Source organism: Onychostruthus taczanowskii, unplaced genomic scaffold, assembly GCF_017590055.1.
Source record: "Onychostruthus taczanowskii isolate IOZ18803 unplaced genomic scaffold, ASM1759005v1 scaffold3, whole genome shotgun sequence".
Lineage (NCBI taxonomy): Eukaryota > Metazoa > Chordata > Aves > Passeriformes > Passeridae > Onychostruthus > Onychostruthus taczanowskii.
In genome coordinates, this window is record NW_024500349.1 from 11,568,970 (window position 1) to 11,594,620 (window position 25,651).

The 25,651-nt window shown below is 37.2% G+C and overlaps 1 protein-coding gene across 11 annotated transcripts in view; it reads right to left on the reverse strand.

Moving 5' to 3' along the window:
* Window positions 1-25,651, reverse strand: part of ARHGAP12 (Rho GTPase activating protein 12) — a 75,502-nt gene that overhangs the window by 12,397 nt on the left and 37,454 nt on the right. For 7 of the 11 annotated variants that reach the window (XR_005952968.1, XM_041408556.1, XM_041408554.1 and 4 more), the window contains 8 exons: window positions 24,339-24,419; window positions 15,675-15,800; window positions 12,385-12,459; window positions 9,568-9,629; window positions 7,876-7,957; window positions 5,746-5,868; window positions 1,386-1,490; window positions 930-1,028 (listed from right to left, as the gene is read on the reverse strand). Coding sequence is in view for 10 of the 11 variants with exons in the window: in XM_041408556.1 (XP_041264490.1) it covers window positions 930-1,028; window positions 1,386-1,490; window positions 5,746-5,868; window positions 7,876-7,957; window positions 9,568-9,629; window positions 12,385-12,459; window positions 15,675-15,800; window positions 24,339-24,419 (753 nt within the window). In the remaining variant the exon portion in view is untranslated. The remainder of the gene's footprint in view (window positions 1-929; window positions 1,029-1,385; window positions 1,491-5,745; window positions 5,869-7,875; window positions 7,958-9,567; window positions 9,630-12,384; window positions 12,460-15,674; window positions 15,801-24,338; window positions 24,420-25,651) is intronic. The other 4 variants (XM_041408557.1, XM_041408550.1, XM_041408553.1 and 1 more) reach the window with 2 other exon arrangements.

Consider the following 25,651-nt stretch of genomic DNA (forward strand, 5'->3'; position numbering starts at 1 on the left):
GAATGCAACAGGTACATCTGTGATTGGTGCAGGTGGGTTATTTCTAATCACAGCCCGCTGGCTCGGACTCTGGGAGTCAGGAGCCTTTGTTATTCATTCCATTCCTGTTCTTTCTAGCCTTCTGATGAATCCTTTTCTCTCTATTCTTTTAATATAGTTTTTAGTATATCATTTTAATATAATATATATCATAATGTAATAAATCAGCCTTCTGAAACATGGAGTCAAGATTCGCGTCTCCTCACACAAAGCATCGACCGTAACTGACTAGCATTGAAAGCAACAAAACTGAGCTTATGGACAGCAGACAAGCCTGGAACTATTAAAAAGTAAGAATACAAAGAAGTAAGCTTGATAGAGAGCAGTGTTTTCTCCAAGATCTCCTCCAACTTCTGAATTAAAAAATTGTTAATCCTATTTGGCAGTATCACAAGCAAATGCTTGAGCACTTCTCTGATAACTAAATACTTGGCATTGTGCTGTCAGATGAGAAGAGATAATACAGTATTTTGCCAGGACTTTTAATCTGCACTTCAGTGCAGCCATAGTAAGTGAAGAGCAGTATCAAATGCTAATAAATGTATGTCAATAAGTTGTCCCTTGGCCATCCTCCCCCTTTCATTCCCTCTCTATCAGAACCTTTCAGGTCACTGAGACAGAACAAGTATTTGGCTGCAGAAATAAGTTCATTTCTGAGATGGATGTCAGCCCACACCTCCTGCATCCTAAGCCAGTGGACCATCTTTTTCCCTTTGCCACTATTAATTATATTTCACTCACCACCACCAGGAACTGCCATATCCTCAAACACGTGCCTGCTCTCAAGAAAATCAGTAAATGAAGATGCAAAATTTTAGAAATTGTTATATCAATTAGTTTACTAAATAATATTACCATGAAAATAGAACCATCATGATATAAATACATACCTGATTATTGATGGTGTAGTTAAGAACTTTATACCATTCATTAATAAAGCTGTCATTATCTGATTGAATTAAGAGCTCAGTGCCTTGGCGGGTTTTTAGCTTTAAAGAAATAAAACCAGACATCATCAGAACTGATAAACACTTTACAGTTCAAAAGGAAAATCACTTAAATCAAATTAAACTTCTCACTGGCAAAATTGTTAGGTAATACACAGACTGACACTGAAGAACATTTACCAGTGAGAACAGCCATTAACAGTCTGCATAAAATTGTAAAGCATATCCCATACAGACATATTAAAAATGGACATTTCTTGCAGGTACTAACAGTTACATTTAAGCAGGTAGAAGTAGATAAAATTCAGTTTTATGAGTTTTTAATTTTAAGCTTAAAGAAAATTTCATACATTGCTAATTGAAGTGCATACAAGTCTGTATTTAAATAAGATAATTTACCTCAATAACATTCTTTTTGCTGGATTTGTCCTTCGAGGCCCAATCAATCAAAGCCCCTTTGAGATCCACTGTAAATTCTGGCTTAGACTGATTAACACCAAACTTCTGGAAAAAATTACGAACAGTGATGATAAAATTAAACCTGAGGAAATTCTTTACAGTCTTATAATCTTTTAAATATAATACGTATTATTTATAGTCTATACAGCTTAGACCAGATACAGTACTTTGCCACCAACCAACAAGTATGTCACCAGGAAAACAAAAAACCTTCCACAGAACAATCTTTAAGCATGTCTGTTACAAGCTGCTCAGCTTAAAGCCCTCAAAATTCCACAAATTTAAATGCCAGTCAGATTCCAGCAGGGATTTTTTTTTTCCTATTACAAATGGTAGAAGTCCATACAACATTTGACTGTAGCTTGGTTTTAGCCAAGATAGTCCCAAGCTTTAAACAAAACCAGCTAATAAGTAACTGAACAAAACATCCCCAAACATTCTGCCACTTAATCAGTGGTTGCATATAAAACCAAAAATCAAACCAAAAACAGTAGGCTTGCTGGACAAGAATCACATCCCTGCACACTCAAAGGGCACTCTCAAAGTTTGTACATTTCTCTATTTATAATTTTTTTTAAATATTTACCCCCCCGACACTTTTACACTTTTCTGTAGTGCTTCTATTGCAACACTGGAGCATGTCCTACCAAGTAAACAGAACTCACTGTCTGTCTACTAAAGACCAAATAACCCACAAGTAACCCTTCAAACAATTTGGAGGAAAACCTCAGGGATCTATTCTTACCTCCTACGTTCACATTTATACCAGGTATCAGAATTTTTAAAATAAAGTACTTTTACTATGATTTCAACACACACCACATAGCTTTGAAATGTAATTCCTCAAGGAAACCAGTTCAGTGGACCCACACAAACAAAAAGTTCTAATTGCGAGTGACACGAGTAAAATATGGAACAGGGAAAGCTGGAATTCCCTCATTTATAGCACAGAAATTTCCTGCTGTAGTTCCAGGGAAAGCTTGTAGCATCTGCTCCCCCAGAAATGTTCTTATTTCTTCTCGAAGCCTTTGATGTGTGAGTGCAGTTCCTGTGACAGCTCTGGGGGACCCAAGCCCCAGGACAAGCTCCTTGCTGCAAACACAAGTTTCCAGCCTGTGCAAGAACAGCCATACCCAAGGGGAGAAAAGATGGTTCAGAAAACAGGACTACTCTGCTGCTTCTGATTAAACTCCCAGCATGGATGTTAATTAATGCTAATTATGTTTCAGAAAGGCTGTTTACCGCTGGAAAATCTCCACGTCTAGAGTCCTAAGGGCAATGAAGTGTTGAACAGAAAGCAGCATCTTAACTTCTTTATTTTCCCCATGAAATATCAGAATAGGGCTGTACTTCTAATTTACCGGATGACAATTAGCACTTGGGAAAAAAATCCACACCACCTTCTGCTTTTTAACTTAATTCTCAGATACCTCATCCAAGAACATTTTTTATTAATTATAGTAGAACTTTTGAAAGAAGCCCAGCTCAGCAGCAGAGTCTGCAGGAACAATCTCTGGGCCATTTTTGGCTCTGGCAGCAGCTGCCCTTTCAAGAGAAAGTCCCATAACTGCTGCACACACATCCAAAGTGTCCCGGACGCACTTCCTGGCAGTCTAGATCAATCTTGCTGTGTGTTGGAAAAAAAATTAAATCAATTTATAGAGTTTGGCACTGGAGAGAACGGGAAACTAGTGCCAAAGTCCTCTACAGGATTGGGGCAGGGAGGTGATTAGTTAAAACCATGGCCCACATGATGCTGAGAATCACAGGACAGGACTTGCTACAGGTGATATCAGCACATAACAAGAAAAAAAATGTTACCTGTCAGTGCTGTTTTGATTAAAAGAAAAGCCCTCCACTACATTAGCTTGCTGAATCCACACCTGACAGATTACAGCACTATCCCCTACAGCTTTACACTGTACCCATCTTTTTTGGCCTGACTCCCCTGAGCATTTCAAAGAAGCACAGAAAAAAAGCAAAAACTAAAGCCAAAAAGGAAAAAAGACTTTTACCACTCCTTCTCTCAAATGTTGTCCAAACTGCTGTGTGAGAGCCAAGGACAGGGAAACCCAGGCAAATAATCCAGCTACCCTGCAAAGCTCTTCTTAAATACCAACACATTGCATACTTGTCACAACCTTTTTATTCAAGGACATTTTAAGTTTACCATGCAGGTTCTCCTTTGAGCTTTCCTGTCAAGGTTCTTTTCTGCTCCCAGATCTATGAAAATGAGAGTCCAGCAGCCATTTCCCTCTTTCCCTCCTTAAAGCTTTCAGGAGCAAGTTCTGCAAAGGGCTGCTCACACAACCTGCACAAAAAGGTTGCTGAAGGCAATTGAACCCTCCTGAAGCCAGCAGATTCTGCTGACAGAGCTCAAAAAAAAAGCCTTTCCTTTTGCATCTGCTGCCACACAGATATTAAGTCTGCTTTCACAAAACAGTGCTACCTAGCCAGCACCAGTCAAGAGAAAATCCAGCTCTTATTGAGCAGACACCTGCACTGGACCACTCTTTCTGGATTCCTCTTTTGAGCTGTCTGGGCATTTTGGAAAGGGCAGCAGTGTAAGACAGAAAGAGGGAGAGATCTAGATGTAGTGCTGCCAGCTGTCCTAGATATGAAGCTGTCCTACAGTCACTTCTGACACTTTTTTTTAGACAAAACATAGTCATGGGATGTACTCATGCTGCTTGTATGGGAGAGGTAACTTTGGAAAGAAGAGGGTGCTTTCATTGCTTTAGATAGAGAGGATGCTGTGCAGCTTAAGGACAGCCTTGAAGATATGTATTGACATCAATAAATAGAAGGCCTTTTCAATCTTTTCAGGATTTTCTCCAAGTCCTGGAAGCCTGCACAGGGACAAACCACACATTCTAGCATTCTTTGGAAACAGAACTGGAAGTTATTTATGGGAAGACTTTGGATGTACAAATGACACCTAACATTCTTGTAATTCTGTTTCTAATTAGATTTGGTAGGATGCTTTAATTCCAAGTCCTCCTCATCCATGTATGGACTGTGGAAAAAAGGCTGTGGAGACAGATGCACCTTTTTGGCTGGCAGGGGAGTTTCAAAACTACAGCTTCAGGGAAAAAAAAAAAAAAAAAAAGGAAAAAAAAAAAAGAAGAAAATATATTCTTCATCATCACAGCAAAATGATGGATTGTTTTTAAACCAGACTGATAGGAGCATTTGCATTGCAAAAGGTTTACACAAAAGCATCTGAGCTCCTGCATAATGAGCAGTCCAATATTGATGAACTGTAATGTACACAACACCCTTGGCTAAAATCACAGTTGTGTAACATCAACAAGAGTTTGCTTAGATGAATCTTGAAGAGGATCTATTTCCTTGATGTTTGGGATGTTTACAGGCTTGGTTTGCCACCCCTATACTTGTCACTGAGGACATGGCCCTATTACAGAAAGCTGACAGATAAATCCTTCTAAGCAGTTACCATTTTCTTTGCTTTATGAAGCCCTGTCACTTTGACAATAATACATGTCATTCACACCAAGAACTGAGTGAAAAATGCTTTTAAAAAACATCCAGATCATCTTATAATAAGTAGCCTTTTACAAGGCTACCAAACTGTTCACAAGTTATCTGTTCCAGGCTTCCACATACAGAACAATTAATTTCACAAACAAGAAAAAGACAGTTGCATCATTTTAGACACAAGGTTAATTTATGAATTTTTGATAGGCAGCTCTTCTGTGCTTGGCATTTTCAAAACATAACTACAGATGCTTAAATTACATATAGAAGTCCTACAAATTTACATCAGTTTTCTGTATGTGGAATATAGCCAGAACATCCTTGTGCTCTTTTCCTTTCACCTCTTCATGCATAACATTTACATTTTTGGGATATTCCACTTACAGCTAGAATTATCAAACAACATGTACACCATTGTATCAAAGGTATATAGGCACCATACAAAGATTCCAAATTAGTTGTGTTAGAATGAATCAGACAAAATATCTGTTTAAAAACTCAGAATATCATGCTGCTTATTAGTCAAGGCACTAGTGGTTCATATAGTAGGCAAATTTGGGATTATAATTCTAGTACCAATGAAACAGGACGCTTTCTACTTTGTTCCAGTGGAACAATTACAGGATTATTGCAATAAACTTGTGTTAATTTGCACCTTGGATGACTTTCAAAAACAGCAAACAAGACACGTGAGCTGTTATATGAAATGTCAAAATGAAATCTTGGAACAATTCAAGTTTACTTTCAGGATTAGTGGCAAATAGCCTTACAGTGACAAGAGGCATGCAACAAGAACACATACAGTGATAGCTGAAACTTGGGCAGAGTTTACATAGGTGACAGCAGGTCGATGACTGAGAACATTTTTCCAAGAAGAAAGCAGCGAGAGCAAGAGCTCAGGAATTGAGCCCCCTTGGCAAAATGACTTGATGAGAAAAAGGAAGAAAAGTGATGAAGTCAAAAAACAATGCACAAAAAAAGAAGATATGGTTAAATCAATCACTAGATGAATGCTAAATATTCTCATAAGGTGAAGAAGAAATGCAATTCTTATCATATGTCAAACTCTTAGACTTGACTTCACCCTACCAAAATATGGACACAGAACAAGTTTGAGAGGTGAGGTGGAATTTTGAATACCTAAAAAACAAAAATTGCCTATGGAGACCAAGAAGAGTGTGTGATGAACACTCAGTTACATATCTACAAAGTCAGCTATGATTATGCAGGTGTAAAACATTAGGTCCTTGAGAAAGATTCTCTTTTAATATTTCCAGTTTAATTTTATTCTGTTTGTATTTTTGATATTTATTTTGCTGACCCTACTCTAGTGCTTTACAGTACACACAATTGATAGTGTCTCACAGAAATATTCTGACTATGGGAATTCTGCTCCACTTAAATTATCAAAAGAATTTACACATTTATATTTTTAAATTTATTTGTTAAGATTTTTATTTATTTTTCAATTATTCTATCTGGCATAACATGGCTTACACTAGTGCCCATAAATCATGCAACTCTGCTTATAGCTTATATTTTATGGGTAATTAATTTGGGCACACACCATTTACAACATTATCATATATTCATGAACAGTTTAGCATTGTGTGTTTTAATGATATCAATATGCAGCTGAAAAAGACAGTTCTTTTGTTTTACAGCCACACCTGAATTAAGAGCTACACAGGCAAAACTTTTACTTTGCAATATGCCTATTAATAGCTGTAAAACTGAAACACTTTTTGGATCTTTGGCTGCAAAAGTCAATCACAGAAGTCACCAAAATCCACCCCCTGCCATACAGTGGAATTTACCCTCTTTCATGCCTTTCACCTTTATTGTTTTCTTTCCTCCCTCTGCTTGACCATCTTGCCCAACTTGAACTTTTTCATTCTCTTCTACTCCAAACTTTATTTATCCATCCTCACCTATTTTTTTCCAACCATCCCTTGTGTAGAAGGGGGGGGGAAATATATTTACAGGTCTGAAAAAAAACTCAGTACTATAGAAAGGAATTGTCAATTCCAATTCATTATCCATAATGAAGCACAGCAGGAGAAACTGAGCCAAGTAGAAAGACCAGTAAAGCACAGCAAGATAGCACAGATCTGTTAGAGGCAATTTTGCTGGAATTCACATGACAATACATGGAAATAATGAACACTGGCTCTGGCCTGTCTTTACTTATTACAGGAGACCCACACAGTTTAATGTCAGACCTCCAAAAGAGGCTATGAAAGCCATTGATAAAGAGTCATTTCTATACCTATTAATGTAGGAATGTAGCTGGATAAACATAGCAAATTTAATGATAGTGCTACTGCACTAGAGGTGACAAAAAATTGAATAATCATCATCTTCAGTGTGATGTTTCTTTTGGTCTTCATCAGCCAAGAAAATAAGTACAAGTACTCGTCATGCACTATGAAGACTAAAACAAAATATGGAATCCAGCAAGACAAAGACTAAATCATAAGACAACAACACTGCAATGCTCAAATAGGCCAAAGCAAGAAGCCATGTGTCAGACTATTTTCTTTATTATGTGTATCACATCCAAAATTACCTGGACTGTTTACCAAAAAATCTCCAAGAATGGTAAAACACACAAACTCTTTAGACAAACACATTAGTAAAGACCACAAAAGTATTTGGAATGGAAAAATAACTTCAAGCCTAAGGAGCACCTGAATGTTATCAGTTTCTTGCCTGTCAAAAATACATACATACAACTGGTTTTCTTCTTACTCTACATCACAATTACATTATGGTTATGTTAAACTATTTTATGCCAACTTCTACACAGGTATTTTTTTCTGTATTAGGTGTATCTATATAGGTATTTAGACCTTGCAATAAGAGGGTTTTCGTTTACTGAGCTTTATATGACTAACACTTCAGTGAGGGTGGGGGTTGTTCCTGGGCTTACCCAGCCAGTTCCACTTCCTTGGGTTTTAGTGAACAGCAGCGATGACCCTTGTAACACTGCCCATGATGACATCCAATTCTTTCTGTAAATAATCATAAACAAACATAAAATAAATTGACTCTGAAAGCAGATATTTAAACCGTCGATCATTGTTGCTCAGCTGACCTGTAAGTTAATATAGTTAAGCACGTATATAGTCATTAGTGGCAGCAGTAAGTCTTAATTGCTATCATACTTGTAGAAGGAAACATATGTTAACAATCCCAGCCTGACCATCAAAGTCTAAATCAAACAAAGCTAATTAGTAGTAGAAGCAGTACGCCAAGAGAAACACCATGCAATTATAATTTCAAAGGGGCTAATCTGGAAAGCTCAGCTCACTGTGTACTTAACAGATCATGCCAAACTACTGCATAATTCTGAAATTCATTCATCTGAAATGCAACTGTCCCATGTTTATGTAATAAGCTCATTTATATTGGCAAAAAAAAGCACTTCCTACACATCTAAAAAATTAAGAGAAAGAACAAGTTGTTTCAGTTGTATGACTATTTGATTTTATGCCAGCAGACCCATCCTCCTGAGATTATATTAAAAAAAAAATCTTGACAAGCCCTGAATATCTATTCCCATCGCCCAACATGAATTATTACTCAACAGCTCTCAAAGTGACAGGATGGCCACGATGCCTCTTTCTGTTCAGCAGTGCAACAATCCAAATCAATGATTCCAGCAGATGCAATGTAAATGATGACAGCACGTTGTACCAGCAGCAGCTTGCACACGCTGCTGTCTACCCAGCCCTAGCAAACTCCTAGAAGAACTCCGAGAACCAGACTGGAGGTCAGATGTGCTGCCCAGCCAGACTGGACTAGGTCAGGGTGGGTCTACAATAACAGCTGGGTGTTGGCTATTTAATCCTCAGAAAAAGCAAGCTTCATGTATCACAACTCTGGGAAACACCGAACTAGATATAACACACTATTAGAGCTAAAAGATTAAATTAACCAAAAAACATTAAAAAGGGGAAAAAAGACAAGAAGCAAATCTAAATTAACTCTGAGGATGTGCCACACCTCTGCAGTATTTGTTATTGATTCAAAACACCAGAAATGTTGTTAGACAGCATCACCTGATTACACATTATGATTTATAGTGTAAATTGCTGCCTGGGACGCAGAGGAAAGTTAGAAATTAGGTCACTCATCACCTACAGGAGACTGACATTGGGCAATACACTGCTTCAAACCTTTCACAAGCACAGTGAAGGAAGAATTAGGGAGCACATGGATGTACAATCCTTGGAAGTTAAAGAACAGCCAGTGAAAGTCTGAAAGCTCCTCTTACACTGATTTCATCCAAGGAACAAAACACGCTATAAGCTATACAGATTTGTTCTTCAGTAAATCAATCAATCAATCCCATTTTAAAGAGCTCTCTCTCATCAATACACCTTCAGGAAATTGCTGGCCTGTGTGAAGCCCTGATCCATGAGCCTCTGGCTCTCTGCAGTCCATTATCTTTAGCTCACTGGGACAAACACATGGGGTAAGGCTAAGCTGTGCCATACAGGAAAACCTCTAAGGCAAATTCAGACAAAAAGTAAGAAGTTGCAAACCCCATTATGCTGTCCTAATACAAAACACCTCTCATAAACCCTAAGCACATGCACTTTTCAAGTCCAAGACTTACCGAACTTTCTTCCCATTTTCTGTGATTTTTGTCACATTTAATAACCCATACTTTTCTTGACCCTGTAAGACAAGAGTAAGACATAAGAAATATAAAAGAAAGTCTGCTTCTATTAGCATCACATCACAGAATTCAATCCCCCAAACAATCCATTTCTGGCAGTGAGCCATCTTTGCTCATGTCATAACTTCAAGAAACTGCATATTTAAATATTCACAGATCAGCAAAATCAAAATTCCTCTGGGAAAGTACTTATTACCATTCAGAGGGTAAAAAGCTTTCCCTCATCAAGACCAAGGTTCTTTGGACAAGCCAAATCAAATAATTTGTGATAGCAGACAGTAAAAATTCTGAATGTAAAATTTATAATTATTTGCATAATAGTAATATAATAATAGCAGAGTAGTCCTTTACTAAAAAAGGAGGTGGCTGACAAAAAAAACAGCCTAGATTCCCACATAAATTCTTCCTATTAATTTTAATATAATTTCTTATTTTAAATAAAACATGGTTGAAGTGCATAAAAAATTAACATATTCATGTTAAAACAGAAGAGTGAAGCATTTCTTTGATGTCCTCTTTTTTTCCTATCCCCATGGAAAATAGCAGAATTTTAAACTACTTAGTTATGTCTTGTTGATGAAAACCATCTATATTAGCATGGCTACAAAACAAATTTGAACACCAGTCAGTAACTGGTGGGAGAACACTGCTGAACAAGAAGGCTGTTTACAAGTTTCAAAGATTTTAAGTGAATATTTATAGTCTCTGTGTAAAAATAATAAAATGAAGGAAAAGCATTCTAGGATAAAAAGATTCACTTAAACTATCATCCTAAGATGAGGTATCAAAATCTAGCATTTTCTTCTGACACGCCAGCCTTGCCCGACCAGCCAGTGGTGCTAGAAGAATGCTAAATTATTTTATCATCAATTCCTTTTCAGTAACAGCTTCTAACAGTTCCTAATGTATGCAATAAGCTATTACTTGAAACAATCAACTAGGGAATGGATCGAAATTAGTTTTATCATTAAAAAAATGACCTCAATTCTAGATACAATGAAAATAGAAGATAAGTCCTCTTCAGAATTTTCCTCTAAATCTCAAATTTAAATGGACAATAAACACAATAAAATTTTGAAGAATTTTTTTTTTTTTTGCTAGGATACCATGGGCAACACTCTTATCTGAGACATAGCTCTGTTTTTCATGGACTTGAAAAATTCTACCTGCATGTTTCAAGCCCAGCACATAAAATACAGAAAAGACACATTAGCAAGGACAAGGGTGTTTAGCTGGCGGATCAGATGTTACTTCAGTCCAGTGGGAACTGCTGCTCTTACTCAGTTTAATATCTTCACTGGGCTGAAATGCTTTTCCAAGCCAGTGACAGATTAATTATTTTCCAAAACTGGTATTTTCAACAGGAGAAGTGAGCCCCTTCCCTCATTCATTCTCCAAAAGGCCAAACAAATGAATTATCCCATTCTCTAGATTACTCTATTTGTGATCCATGTGGATCAGGGACCAAGTCCCATGCATGGCACCCTTTTAACCAGCCTTTGGCTTTTAACAAGCAGAACAGCCTGTTGCCAACTTTCACAGTGACTGAGCAACCAGTGCTCACTTCCCAAAATAAATCATGGTTTTAGTCACAGTGGAACCAGTGGGGATGTTCCAGAGAATTATTCAGAGAAAGTATCACACTGCCCTACTTAGCGGCAACACTAGGGGGTACTAACGGGAAAATTAATGGAATCAGGAAAAAGAAGAGGAAAGCAGGTTACAGATCAAAATTCTCAAAAATTTACCAGCTTTCTTTGGAATATTTAAATCTCAGGGAACAGCTAAAGAACACACAGATGTTTTTTCTATTACCTAAATCAGGAGTGAGCTCTTCTGCAAAATACAGTTTCAAAAATTCAAGATCTGAGCCATATTTAAAGAAATCAGATCACATGAAGCAATACTTGCTTTTGTGTAAGGCTATCAGCTATGCTTGCTTAATAAACAATGTTTATTTTATTGTGAAAAACTGTTTGAAGTGTTGTGAGAACGGATTATCATGACTAAACCAGAGAACTATTTCCCTGCACACAGAGTAAGAAAGAAACAGGAGAAGCTGTGCCTTTAATGCCCTGAGATACCTATCAAGGGGCTGGTAAAACTGACAAAGCTACTTATTTCAATGCTACTGTAGTACAGTTCCAAAATTAAAAATTAAAAAAAAATAGAAAAATGAAGTTTTTTATTCATTTCCCGCTGTTTAAAGAGGAATGATCACATTTAAAATATAAACTGAAATTTAAAAAGCTGTTTAGCAGGCTAAGGTTTTTCTCCCAGAAGTTATTCTACTAAATCAAAAGGACACAGTTTATTTATGCCAGGCCCCTTATGTCCCTTTAAGAAGACTGAAAGACAAGCCAAAATTAGAGATATTAACTATTACTGACTAACAGTGAGGGATTCTGTGAAGTGGGGGAATTTTCTGTTTTTACCTTTCTAGATGCTCTGTAAGATGTGACTGTCAGAGGAAACAAAGTGAATTCTACATAATTAGGCACAATATGGGCACAGTGAATTTTTGCTAATTTAATCTACTATCACTAAATTGCATTTAAACCAAGGACATTCACTTTTTTTTTTGTCCAAAAACAGAGCTGCATGTAATGCATTCCTTTTAAAATGCAAAGTCTTCAAATAGTTTCATCCCATTATTTTTCTCAAGAACAAGAAGGCTTGCCCCCAGTTCTTTAATCATGAATAGCTCAGTTTCTACAACATCTACTTATTTATTTAAACATTTTGCATACTGACTGTGGCTTGATGCTTTGGTGAAGAAGGAGATGATTCATTTTCTGGAAAACTGGCCTTAGAAGCAGTTGATGATTCCTATAAAATTCAAATAGTCAATGTCAACAGATACTGTTATCATCTTTCATACAAATATATTTTTTTTAACCTAAAGATGCTTTCTCTCTCTTCTTCTTTTTACACACTCATAAATTACAAAAGTACTTCTTTTAGGCATTCATAATATTCTCACACAGTTACATTCTAAACTTACTTAAACAGTGTTCTTACAAAGTTTACAGACAACACTCCAATTGGGTTAATTAGTACATAATCATTTGAAAAAATATGTTAATACATGCTGCATCAGCTTCAAGCAAAGCCTTCATCCTTATAACGGGTAGATTTTTGTATGACATTGCTATCAAATTATGATGTATATTTAAAATAATGGCTGATTACAAGATATCATATACAAATACTAAGATTTAAAAAAATACACATGTTTCTGTGTGGTTAGTAAATACAAGATTAGCATAAAAAATTAAGTATGTAGAAAAACACATACCAACTTCATTAATTTTTGTGACTCATGATCATTAATCTCCTTATAATCAAACACTGAAAATCGCTAGAGATTTGGGGTTTTGTTTTGAACTGTTAACTACAGACCAAAATAAAATACTTAATCTCTGAAAACTAGAAAAATTGCCCATCTAGAGCAACCAAAAAAAAAAAAAGGCATGTGTGTTTTCTCTGAAGTAATGATTGCCTTGCACAAACACACTGCTTGAAAATCTGGTAAAGAATTTCGAAGGGAAGAAAAACATCACTTGTTCTCTGTTACTGTTAGCACATTTCTCCCCCTCTCTTTTTAAATCCCTTGATAGCTCTCCTAAACCCAGTTTGCTTTTGCAGCATTACATAGCACTCTGCACACTTGTGCTTTAAAATTCACTTGCAAATCTACCTAGAGAGGTCGCCCACTAGTTCTTTCAGTAGCACAATAACAGAGAACTTTAGCACTCCTAAGTAGAACAGCCTAAATGTTCCATATTTTCAGATGTCTGCAAAGAAGAAAAAAAAAAAAAAAGTTCAAATTAAGAAAATCAGTTGCCCCTCTCAGGAAGGTATTTTTTCCTATGCTTATCAATTTTTTTAGCTGATGGCCATATCCAGATATGTGCCACAGCCAATGAACTTGTTAACCAGTATGTTTGATATCATCAAATCCTCATGAGCCCTGGCAACCCATACTTTCACTCTGACACATTTCAAGTACTCTTTTGACTGCCCTATTTTCATACAGTTGAGTTCCATTGTTTTTCCAGGAAAAAAAAAAAAAGGAATATAAACTGAAAACAGGTTCCCCAGGAGACAGCTAAAAAAAATGCTTGGGGTTCAAGTCCATTGAGACAAATACCAGTTGCCTTCCTCTCTGTTTCAGTTGAAATTGAGGTAGCTTTCATACAGCAAAAGCAACTCTGGAACAAGAAATCCAGTATTTGTGGTCATGAAACATTCCCTTTCCACATACTAATTTCAAGCAGAATATATTAACAGTGTACCTGCTATTGGTAATAAAACAGCTGCATTAATGAACTAAAAATTATTTATCTTTCCATAAAACATTAGTTTATTGCTCCACTACATGTCTGAAATTTTCTCAAAGCCTTAATGTTGTGCTCCATATAAACTATTTTCTTCTTACCAATAAAAAACACATGCTGCCTACATGTTTGGAAACTGTTAAAGGAGCTTTAGGCTGCTGACTTGAGTTCACAAATGCAGCTCAAATAGAGTTTCTTTTGGTTATCACCCACAACATTTGTGCATTTTCATGTTTGCTTCACTAGGTTTAAGTTTTCGATACATGAACACTGAGCCTTGAAGAAATGTAAACAGCTCCACTTATTCAATGTATTACAAAAGCTTCTTCATTCAGTGCAGCACTACACAGTTCTTTCCAAAATGGAGACAGCAGTATATATTATGCCAAAAAATAAAAAGTCTTCCTTTAAAAGTGAAGCCAGAACTTCAAGCTATCTTCATACCCTGAAGCATAAACTGCACATGAGGCTAGAAGTGTCCACTCAGCTTTGATTTATCAGGACTCCATCTAGGCTGTGTCTCATGCAGTGCCACAACACACTGAGTACAGAAGGATGCATGAGGCAGACAAGGAGGAGGAAGGAGGGGAAAGGAGCAGCAGCGGGATCTCAGAATCACTGGAGCTGAATTAATGCTGAGAGGTGTAAAGTCTCCAGCCAAGCATGGCCCACTGCCTCCTCAGCACCACACATGATATATCCCAAAGTGACAACTCAAAAGCTCAAGATCAAATCCAATAAATCCTGTTCTGAAGAGCTAAGTCAACTCATGGAAAGCAAGTCCATCAAAATGGATACAACAGGTCGAGCAAGTACGGTTCTGGGCAGCAGATCCGTTGTCATTACAACCACAGTGTTTTGTCCATTCAAGTTTGGTTTTGCCATCTGTGATTACACAAGGCCACTCATAGGCTTTTCCTTACATTTTCAAATCTGCATTAATTTCATTTTTTTTTCTTGGAATTTTAGGAAAAGGAAGCTTACAATGCCATTTCTTGGTATTTCATTCTGAGAAGTTTGTGCTAAGATTTCAGCACTGCCAAGTTATTTCATTTTCCAGGTATCCTGGGATGGACTGCAGCGAAGTTACAGAGACCAGCATGTCACCACTGTACAACACCCATTTCAGTTCCTCCCTGCACAGCTCACGTCAGCTCTCCTGACCCACGGGCAGAATGGCCCAGCACAAGCAGAAATGGGAAGGAAAAAGGTCAAAGCAGAGGGAGAGCAAGGGAAAGGCCCTGTCTCCTTGCTGACCTAAACAGCACCTCTTACTGTACAGCCCAAATATCAAGAACATGCCCTAAGAATGGGCAGAAAACAGCTTTTGTTACTGACCCACAACATTTTTCAGACTAAACACCAGCTCAGCTGTGGAGAGGAACAAAGCCAAGTGTTTCAGCACTTTCAGTACTGTCCTCTGCCCTTCAATAACAATATTACAACCCTGTTGTAACCATGCACAGCTTTTCCCCTGAACTAACACCAGTTAAAATATTTCAAGGACAATAAAAGAGCTACTATTCACAAAGTAACAGCAGTGAAGTTATTGAACAGGCTTTTTTGCTGCATGTCATGAAAAATGATACAAGAGACCAAAAGAAAACTGAAATATCAGAAATTCAGGCATAGTATCTTCTGGTACATTAAATGTCACACATCAGAAACAAGTGGCATTTCAGCATGCTGATAACTTGCTCCTACCTTGTCGTTGGTGTCCAGCACAATTGTGCTGTGCCTCCATTTTGTTAAAACTATTGGTTCCTGTAGCCTCCTGTCCAGACTCCTACTCTTTATTATATCTCTCTGCTGCTGTGGTGAAGCATTATACTGAAGAAAAGAAAAATAAAATTGTAAATAGAATCTAATTCATGCAAACAAGACCTGGACATACCTCTCAAATGCCTAAATAGTGCAAACTTTCAGACTCCTGATATCACCACCCAAGGGTGTGAAAACAGCCTTGGTTTTATTCTGCATTTAGTCTTCAGAATTGTCCTTTCTCCTGTAGTCCTCTCTGAAGCAGTAGCTAAAACTGGTGTGTTGGGATAATATTCTCAATTGGCAGAGAGATGTTTGATTTCTTCTGCAGCAGATGCTGCTGATTTTGCCACCCAACAGGAATTGAGAACCACCAAGGAATTACAGGAAATACAAGATTTAAACATTCACTCTTCATATTGCATTGACAGTACTACAGCACCTGACCACGTCTTGTGTAAGAAAAAGTAAACCTATTATCCTGCAGTAAGATATTTAGATTGTTATGACTGCCTGGTATGATTCTGACCCAAAGATTTGGGATGCCTAGGATGAGGAGACACGAGGGCGAGGATTTGCTTTTTCAGAATAAACACATCAAATTGCTTATGAAATAATTTGCTGGTCTGGAATGTACTTACCACATACAAACATACACATTCCATAAGCATGGAAGATAATATTTAGCAGGAAATAATTTTAAGACTTAGCAGAGCTATAACAACCAAGGAGAGACCATATTTATCATAACATAGGTTTTCTAGTAACTCAAGAGCATGCAAACTCACAGAGAAAATGTGAGGGTCATGAGAAGGACACAGCATTTAACTAGATCTCACAATTGCAGCATATTTTTCTTTAATAGTGTTGCCATTTTACATCATCCCAACACATTATAAAAAATTCTAAAGATATTTCAGACAAAGTGTTACACTGAAAACACAAACAAGAAAAGACAACATCAGTGTACAGGGTTTTTAAGTGATTTACTAAAATCTCATTGTTTTTAGTCAGTATCAAAAGACTGAAATCTGCACATAGAAAGAAACTTAAGGCAGCATTTATGAAGTGACTTAAAGCACTAGAATCCACTAAAGAGGAAATAACAAAAACTGAAGGCAGCATTTGTGGAGAGGATTTTAGTGATTCTAAAGCACTAGAATCCACTAAAGAGGAAATAACAAAGGAAAGTGAAGGGCCCCTTTTACCTAAAGCAATAATCTCTGTAAGGACACTGACTTCTACAGTTTTGCCATTGATTCCTGCTATAAGCTCAGAGCCTCAGGTGTTCAAAGACAGAATAATCTATACCTGCACATACCAAAAGCATGGCAAGGTTTAACCTAAACAATATAAACATGAAATCTAACCAAAATTGCATAATACAGCTACATTTATTACCCAAATAAAGAACAGCATTGCTACAGCTATAGCACTCACAATGCTTGAGCTTGCTTTGTAGTTTACTATGAAGAGAGTTAGTCCTCCAATAAGCTAACAGATGCTTAAAAGCTAAATAACTTTAGCATTTATTACATTATTTTAATATGCACAACAGTAATAAAACACTCTCAAGTGAATGGATGTTGCAGTACCAAGAATAAAGTTTGGCAGTTCATGAACAGACAGAAACATATCAGCTGTCGCTGCAGAAAGTCACTTCTGAGCCTGCCTTTGCACTGGCTTCAGCACATCTCCACTCACTTCCCCACAGTGGTGAGGGTTAACCAGCTCTCAGTTTGTCTCCTTGTTAAATCAAGAGCTGAGCTGTGATACATGCTGAAAGGACCCTAGTGCTGGCTTGCTTTCTTTTTAAGGAAATATCCACTCTGCCAGAGCTCCTGCAACCACAGCACGCTGAGCAACATGCAGCAAAACTGCCTGCCAGCAAAACTAAAAACTAAACAACCTCCAGCAAACTATGTCTAAATCACAAAGGCTGCAACAAACAGCATTCCTTGCAGCAACTCTAACCCATTTAGGTGGGCAATTCCAACACATTTCTTGCTATGAAACAGAACTGTTTATTTCAGAAATAGATTTACACATTACTGACACTGGTATATATTATTTATAGAAATCTTCCATGCACTTTCCATTTGAGTAACTCAAGGAATTGAATAAACAAATACGTATTTTAAAGTAATCTATCTTGAATTTAATTACATTTTAAAAGTTAGGATACAGGCACAGGTGATCTGTATTTAAATGGTGCCTTTCATACTGTCACAAGCCACAGGAGTTAACTTCTCTAACAGACAACCCCACCTTGAAGGGGAAAGGAATTGTAACACGGAATTCAAGTTTTACTAAATATATTTAACAAGAAAGCAAAGCAACAGTATATGGAGCTCATCAACAAAGCATGACTGATAACTCAGGAACACTGAGCTCTGTGCATCTTAGCAGCTTAAATAATTTGCATGGGTGATACAAACAGTGTTAGTAAACTGACAAGTCTTTAAAGGGAACATTTGACATTTTTACCCCATTTTCTCACAATAGAAACTTCAAATAAATCTTTTTTTCTCAGATGTCTATGAGGTTTTTTGTTTGTTTTATTCATTACAAATAGTAAAACACACTGGGAGGAAGGGTGATGTGGAAATAAAAAGTTTTGTGTTTCTGGGCTCAAGACAAGTTTCCACTTTTAAAATACTTGAATTGGTCTGCGATGTCCAAAGAGAATCAGAGGGAGACAGAGGCACCACTTCCTACTCCACACTGTCCAGCAGAACTCACCGTCCTCTAGACCAGGCAGTGTCCACCAGCCAGGGAGAGATGGCCAGAGCAGGAAGGCTTGCCTGGTTGGGTGACACCACCCTGCTACCCTTTGCTCTGCCCTACCCAACCTCAGTTCAAAAAGCCCTGCAGAACAGCTTCAGGTCGGTTCCATGATCCTCTACAGGACTCCTCCCTGCACAGGAGCTGCTCTCTCTCCTCCTGTGTTTGCAGTATTTACTATTGTTTACCAGGAACTAGGTTGGACTTGCCTTCCCTCAAACAAAATTGTGTTTTTACATAATCATAAGGAGGCTTTCTATGCCTAAGACTTGGTGTGATCCTGAAGACAGAGCTAAGGCAAGGCTGTCCTCTGCAATAAAACTGACCCATTCAAGACTACACACTGCCTGGTGGGACAACCCCTGCTACACCAGGTGCCTTAACAACGTCTTCTTAGGGTGCAGTGTTCATTTCCTAATGCTAAAGCTTTTTAAAAGGTAGAACACAACTCCAAATTTACACACTACTGCTCCTTGGAAATCCTCCACTCAAATTTGTCCCACCACACTAACCCCTCTGGCACATCACCCCAGCTTGTTCCCCATTTCATTGGGAGCATCTCTTATCACACAGGGGGCACATAAGCCAATTGTTCATTCTCTGACTGCACACACCAAGCAAAACAGGGATTTTTTGAAACAGTTCTTGCTGTAGCTCAAGGACACCAGTGGTGTACATTTAGGTCACAAAGTATTCTTTTCATTGCTGAATTTGTTCAAGACCTTCTCCAGCTACTTAAATTAAAGGCTTTCTTTGCCTCACTATAAAATTTTCTAACCTTCTCAACTGGCTGAGTAATTTCCATTTAATTTTAAGCTGATACATGGCATGGCTCAAGGCCCTGTCCTAGCCTAATTGTGACTGAAACAAATGTAACACCTCCAAGTTATTTGTAGCAGTTGTCCCCATTCTTACAGAGATGGCACAGATCTGTCAGTTTTAAGAAACAGAAAAAAGATTCTTCTTGGTTTGTGTTAGCAACATCTTCAGCCAGACACAGGAATTGGGTGGGCTAAGGGAGAAAAGACTTGGGAAGCAACCAACACTGAAAGCTGGTAAAGACCTGAAATGAAGCATTTTAGACAACCTTACTGCAATCAAACTTCAAAACAGCAGCACTTAAAAACACTGTGCTATCCTAGTACCCTTTAGCACCTCATATATGTTATTTGCAGTTGTCCCAAAAGACTGTCTGAAACAGAAGAACCTTCCTTAAATTAAAGCTGCCTCAGAACAAAACTACTTTCTAGTGCTCCTACTGTCCTTGGCTTTGAATAAACGTTTTTGTTGTTGTGATAGATGTAACACCTATGTAACAGCTTTAGCTTTTCTTATCAACTAAATCAGTAACACAATTTTCTTAAACCTCCAAAAATAAATAAATAAGGATGTTTTTCCCCTTTTAAGGGATTCAATTCCCTTCCTTTCTCTAGGGAATGAAGATTTCTCTGCCATAGAATGTCAGGGTGGCAGCAGTTGGAGGCCTCAGCCCCACAGGAGGAACAGAACCCAGGCAGAATGTTCTGCTTCTTCATTGGCAGAAGCAGCTTGAGCTCAAACGCACCAGTGACTGAAAGACACCTCTGGATAACCTACTTTGTTCACTTTGCTGTCTTGGACATCCATTGCTTCCCTTTTAATCCTCAGGGTCACCAAGACTGCTCATCTGTGATGCGCAGCCCCAGGTCCTTGCTGATTGCCACAGGTCCTGCTGTGTGCCCAAGCAAAGGCTGGGGGGAGGTGGGAGCCCCTAAACCCCAGGACAAATGAGGAAGATCAGACTAGGTTTTGTGAGTAGAAATACAAATATTAAAGAGAAAGGAAAAAAAACCCTGACTGCCTTCTCATACTTAACTCTCATTTGTTTTTTAAACAACTTTTGTTGGTAAAAACTACCATGATCTTCACATCAGCAGAGGCTGTCTCAACTTTCACCAGGCAATCCCAAATTTAAGCACAAGAATGTCACTACTGCTAATGAAACTGCCTAGTGCATTGACTTGCAGTAGACTCAAATGCCAGCACAGAGGGTAAACCTCAAATCCAGCAGCACAGCTCAGAACAAGACAAATTTACCATAAGACAACCAAGTTTTATTTACGTGTTCTCATATTTATTTTCCTTCACCATTTAATTGCACGATATGTTCCTGACATTACCTGCCCCTTGTTTTACTGCAATTTTTTCAGCTATCATGCTCTGACAGTTTTCAGGTCTCCATCAGGAAAACCATTCAACAAGTGCCAGAACTGAGGCCCCTGAGCTCACTCCCCAGGCTGCAGTGCACAGAGTGAAGTAACAGACTGCGTATGTTCCTGACATTACCTGCCCCCTGTTTTACTGTAATTTTTTTCAGCTATCATGCTCTGACAGTTTTCAGGTCTCCATCAGGAAAACCATTCAACAAGTGCCAGAACTGAGGCCCCTGAGCTCACTCCCCAGGCTGCAGTGCACAGAGTGAAGTAACAGACTGCTGGTCCATCAACACTGCCAAAAATGAAACTCCTTCAGCTACTCCTTCCTCTGTGGATACAGCAAGGAGAGCTTACGCTGCAGGAACTTGTGAGAAGAATACAGACAATTTCAATATCACAGGCTGTAAATATTAACACTAAAACTGAGTTCACTCCAGAGGCTTATAGTAGACACATTTTCTTCCAAAGGCTAGTCTTGGATCAGTGAGCTCGTTCAGAGGAAGGCCAAGCTTCAGTGCTCTTATGCCAGGTGTTGGCCTAGGAATGCATTTTGAAAATCTGAGAGATTTTTAATCTCTACTTTTTATCAGGTTGTCCCCTCTAACTATCATTTGAGATATTTATTTTGATACTTATTAGAATTCCCCCCTTTTTTTTTTTTTTTTTTTGGCATTTTGATAGGTTAACTTTTTTTGAAACTTCGAAATTAAGGAGCTCTTACTCCTGAGATGAGTTTAATTCCCCTCACACTTACTAGATTTCTCATTTGCTCCTATTAGAAAACTAGGTTTCTGGAATAGGGATGTAGCCCTTCTTAGACTGAATTTAGACAGTATTCTTTCACTAAACAGGAAATAAACATATTTTATTTTCTAACTTTTAATTGCTTGTTCATTGGGTTTTTTTTGTTGCTTGGTTGTTTTGGTGGGTTTTTTTGTATTGTTTTTTTTTTTAATAATTGGCAAGAACCAAAAACTGAATATAACAGAATACTTCAGATGAGAAATATCAGTCCTCTACAGGATCTAGTAGAAACTATGATTAAAACATTATTATCCATTTTAAAGATTAATTCAGTATGTTCTTCTCTTCCACTGCAGAAAGCTGGGTCACACTCATCATGAGCCTTAATAGACTTTTCAGCAGTTGTCAAAGCTACTGCATGTGAAACATCATTTTTAGCCAGAGGCATCCAGCTATTCCTAGATGTTATTTAAATCCACATGACTGGAGGGCTTTCTGTGAGACTGTCTAAAGTAATTTGTTTTGTAACTGTCCTCCCTTCCCAACACATACCCTCACAATTTTTAACACACATACAAGAACAGTGTGATATTCCCAAGCATGTGCACATTTATAGTTAATTCTATTACTCTGAAGATTTTTAATGTCACAGTGTTAGCTCAGATAGTGTGCTATTTCCAGAAATCTCTGAACCATTCTTAGTTCTAATGAAATCCAGCTTATTAAGAACCATCTACAAAAAGATTCTATTCTTTTTCTGGTTTATAGTATTACATGACCATGCTATTACATCACTTTATTTCACAAGATTTGGAAGGCAATATTTGTGCTAAATACACTGGAGGGGGGGAGAACCAAAAAAATCCTGAGCAAGAGTAGGATTTTTCCTAGTAACTTAATTTTCATTTAAGTAAGTTACAATGCTGAGATCCTTCTATGGTTTTCTCTCACTGCTCAAGAGAAGTTTTCAACATATAGATTATTTTTCTTCAAAGCAGTTTTGTGGTCTGAGTGTTCTTTAATTAATTTGTTTTAAGTACTTTATAACCAGCTTCATCAAGACCTTTGAGAGACTAATCTTCAATCATGTTTAATTACTCACAAGAATAACATCTTCAAATATATAGTTACATAAACTAGCTTAATCTTTTGTTGAAATATTTAATCTATTCCACAGAATTTAAAGCTAAAAGCCAAGGATTCTGAATCTAAGAATCAATTGCTCATTTTCTTCTGTTTACCTTATATTTGCTGGCAGTCAAGATTTACTAGTTTCAAGAAGGAATTAAAAAGTACATTCCACCTAAATGAATCATAAGAATAATAATTTTCAAGGAAAATTTGTAACATCAATATGTGATCACTTTCAGATCACAAATTACAAACCAAAGGCTACGTTTCATTCTGGAAGTGGCTACTAATACAACAGAACTCAGACTTTGTTTAGAATAACTAGAATAACATACATTATTAAATAAATACTAGAACCCAGTCCTTTATGCCTCCTAATGGACCTCAGGTAATGGTTCTGGATTACCTTTGTGACTTATTCTAATTGGATTAAAGGCAATTTGCTGTGTAATTCAAATCCTAACTCAATCTATTTTTGTGAAACACAATTTCTTCCAAGTCAAAACTTTCTGCACAGCACAAGTCATAGAATAAAGTACTCATGACATTATTCTCCAAAATTATTTCAATTATACATATAGAAGTAATAATTGCTTCTGGTAAAACCTGGTCTATCATATTTTAAGACTTCTAATAAATCCAGTAACATATCAAAAGCTAAACAGCTTTTAAAACCAGTAGGTACAGATTATGTTGTTACACTGAGACATGTTACAAAATTTAAGTTATCTAACACATCAGACTGACGTAGGAGAATTCTCAAAGCTAACTCAACTCTTCAGTGCTTCAGATGCACATTCTTCTACTGACGTAACAAAACAGCTTAGTATATAACTTCATTCATAATTTTCATGTAAATATTTTTCTCACAAGTATTATGAAAGCACTACCTATTAAGTGGAAGTGATTGAGACACTGATTTTTGTACTGATAAAACAATAATGGAGAAACATGCTTTTTCATATATTTATGCACACAGTTTTGTGTGAAACAACTTTGTTAATGGCCACAGCTTATTATGTAGTATTGAACAAATAGCAGGGAAGACATACATAACAACATCCATATAACAAATTACCAGTTTTTTGAAGTGAATTTGAGAATTAAATAGTATTAGATACATCCTCAGACTACCAAGTGTCCCGAGATCTGTCACTTCCCTACAAATTTCTATTTTTACTACAAAATTAATGAATACCAGAACACAATTCTGGTGAAACTGTGCCTTCCTCAAAAATACCAAAAAACTCTGCTGAAACTTTTGTTTTTCAACACTTATTTGTAAAAGCACTTTGGAGGGTTCTAAAAATAGACTGCAGTTTCTCAGGGAAGATTTCTCCTTTTTCCCATACAGGTTTTCTTTATCACAGCAAAATCACAGATACTATTTTGCAGCCCTGCATAAAACCTTTGCTCTGTTCAGCAAAGACACCAGATCTCCTTTGACATCTGAATAAATTACATATATATATTTCTCATGTCCTTGAGTATATTTTTTTCCTCTTCATAATCAGAAATTCCACAAAAATGCAATAAATAACAAAGAGCACTATCTGAGTCCTCCGGTGGTTAATACCTCACATTAAAGGTCTGATAGAACACACATTCAGGAAGAGGGGAAAGCCCCAAGTTGCGAGAGCACTATCTGAGTCCTCCAGTGGGTTAATACCTCACATTAAAGGCCTGATAGAACACACATTCAGGAAGAGGGGAAAGCCCCAAGTTGCTGAAGTTTCTTTTTTAGGTCACTCACCTTAGGTAACTCCCACTCTGATCTGGAACCATCAGCACTGTAGTAGTATGGTCTACCTTGTTCATCTGCGTGTTTTATCCACTGCAGAAAGAAATGTGATGATAGAAAATGTAATCAGAGTGACAGTCACAACAGTAAATCTCTGAGACCTGAGATTTAAAGTTAATTTTTAATTAAGTGCCATCCACTTCAGCCGTGTCTAATGCACAACATCCATTAACTAACCAAGGTTAGATTGCAATGAGAGCAACAGTTTTCAGCATCCTGATATATTTTTTCTGTAACTCCTCAGAAAAAAAGTCCAGCAATATATATACAAGAGATTGTGATAAACAGATTTTTTTTGTTTTTTAAGATGCCATATCTCATTCTTATCGACATTATGTTGTCAGTTTAGGGAGGCACAATTTTTCCATCAGATCTGCATCAGAATCTTATACATAAAATTACAAAAAAGCAGCTCAACCAGCAACTGCTGATAATATGAGAGATTTATGCACTCATTGAACAACTTTTTTTAAAACATCAATGGAAACATGAGATGCAGTCCCTAGAGAAATCATGAAGAATACAATATAATTTCTGTAACCTCTACAATCACCTCCCACAATCAAAGAAGTAAATCCATGACAACTGGGACTGTTCATGCAGACAGAAAAGAATTGTAATGAGCAAAGTTCAACAAGATGGTTGCAGAAAAAAACACAGAAACACTCACAGCAAGGCTCTTGGCTGAGGCAGGTTTCACAAGATTGCCTTTCTATAACTGTTTGTGGTAGGAAAGGCTGGTTTTTATCAATCCCAGTGCAATTAAAAAAGAAGGCTGCATATTTGCTAAAACATAGGAATGTGCTTTACAGATGTTTGTCAGAAACTGATTAAAGAGAATAAAATTCCAAAACTGACCAAAAAAAAATCTAACTATTTAGAAAATTCTTGCAAATAAGACTTGCCTAATTCAATTCAAGAACAGGTGGTGCTATAATATAATAAAGTACTGTTTCAGTGAACTTTAGAAGCTCAAAAAACCTCAACATGCAACTTCACTGAACAACTGGAAAAATGGACTGCTTTACAAATATAAACAAATACTGTAATTTATCCTAAGTGGAAGAAATTTTTATGGCATGCCCAGAATCCCAGTAAGTTGTCAGTAGCAATTAGATAGCAAGAACAGGGCACAAATCTGCTGGTATGGCCGTAGTTTAATTAAGAAGTTTGTATATATCTGAAAGGAGCAGTGAAAAATCTCTAATAAAGGAAATTATGAAAGCAATAAAGCAGCATTACATTCAGCTCAAAAACATCTTAAC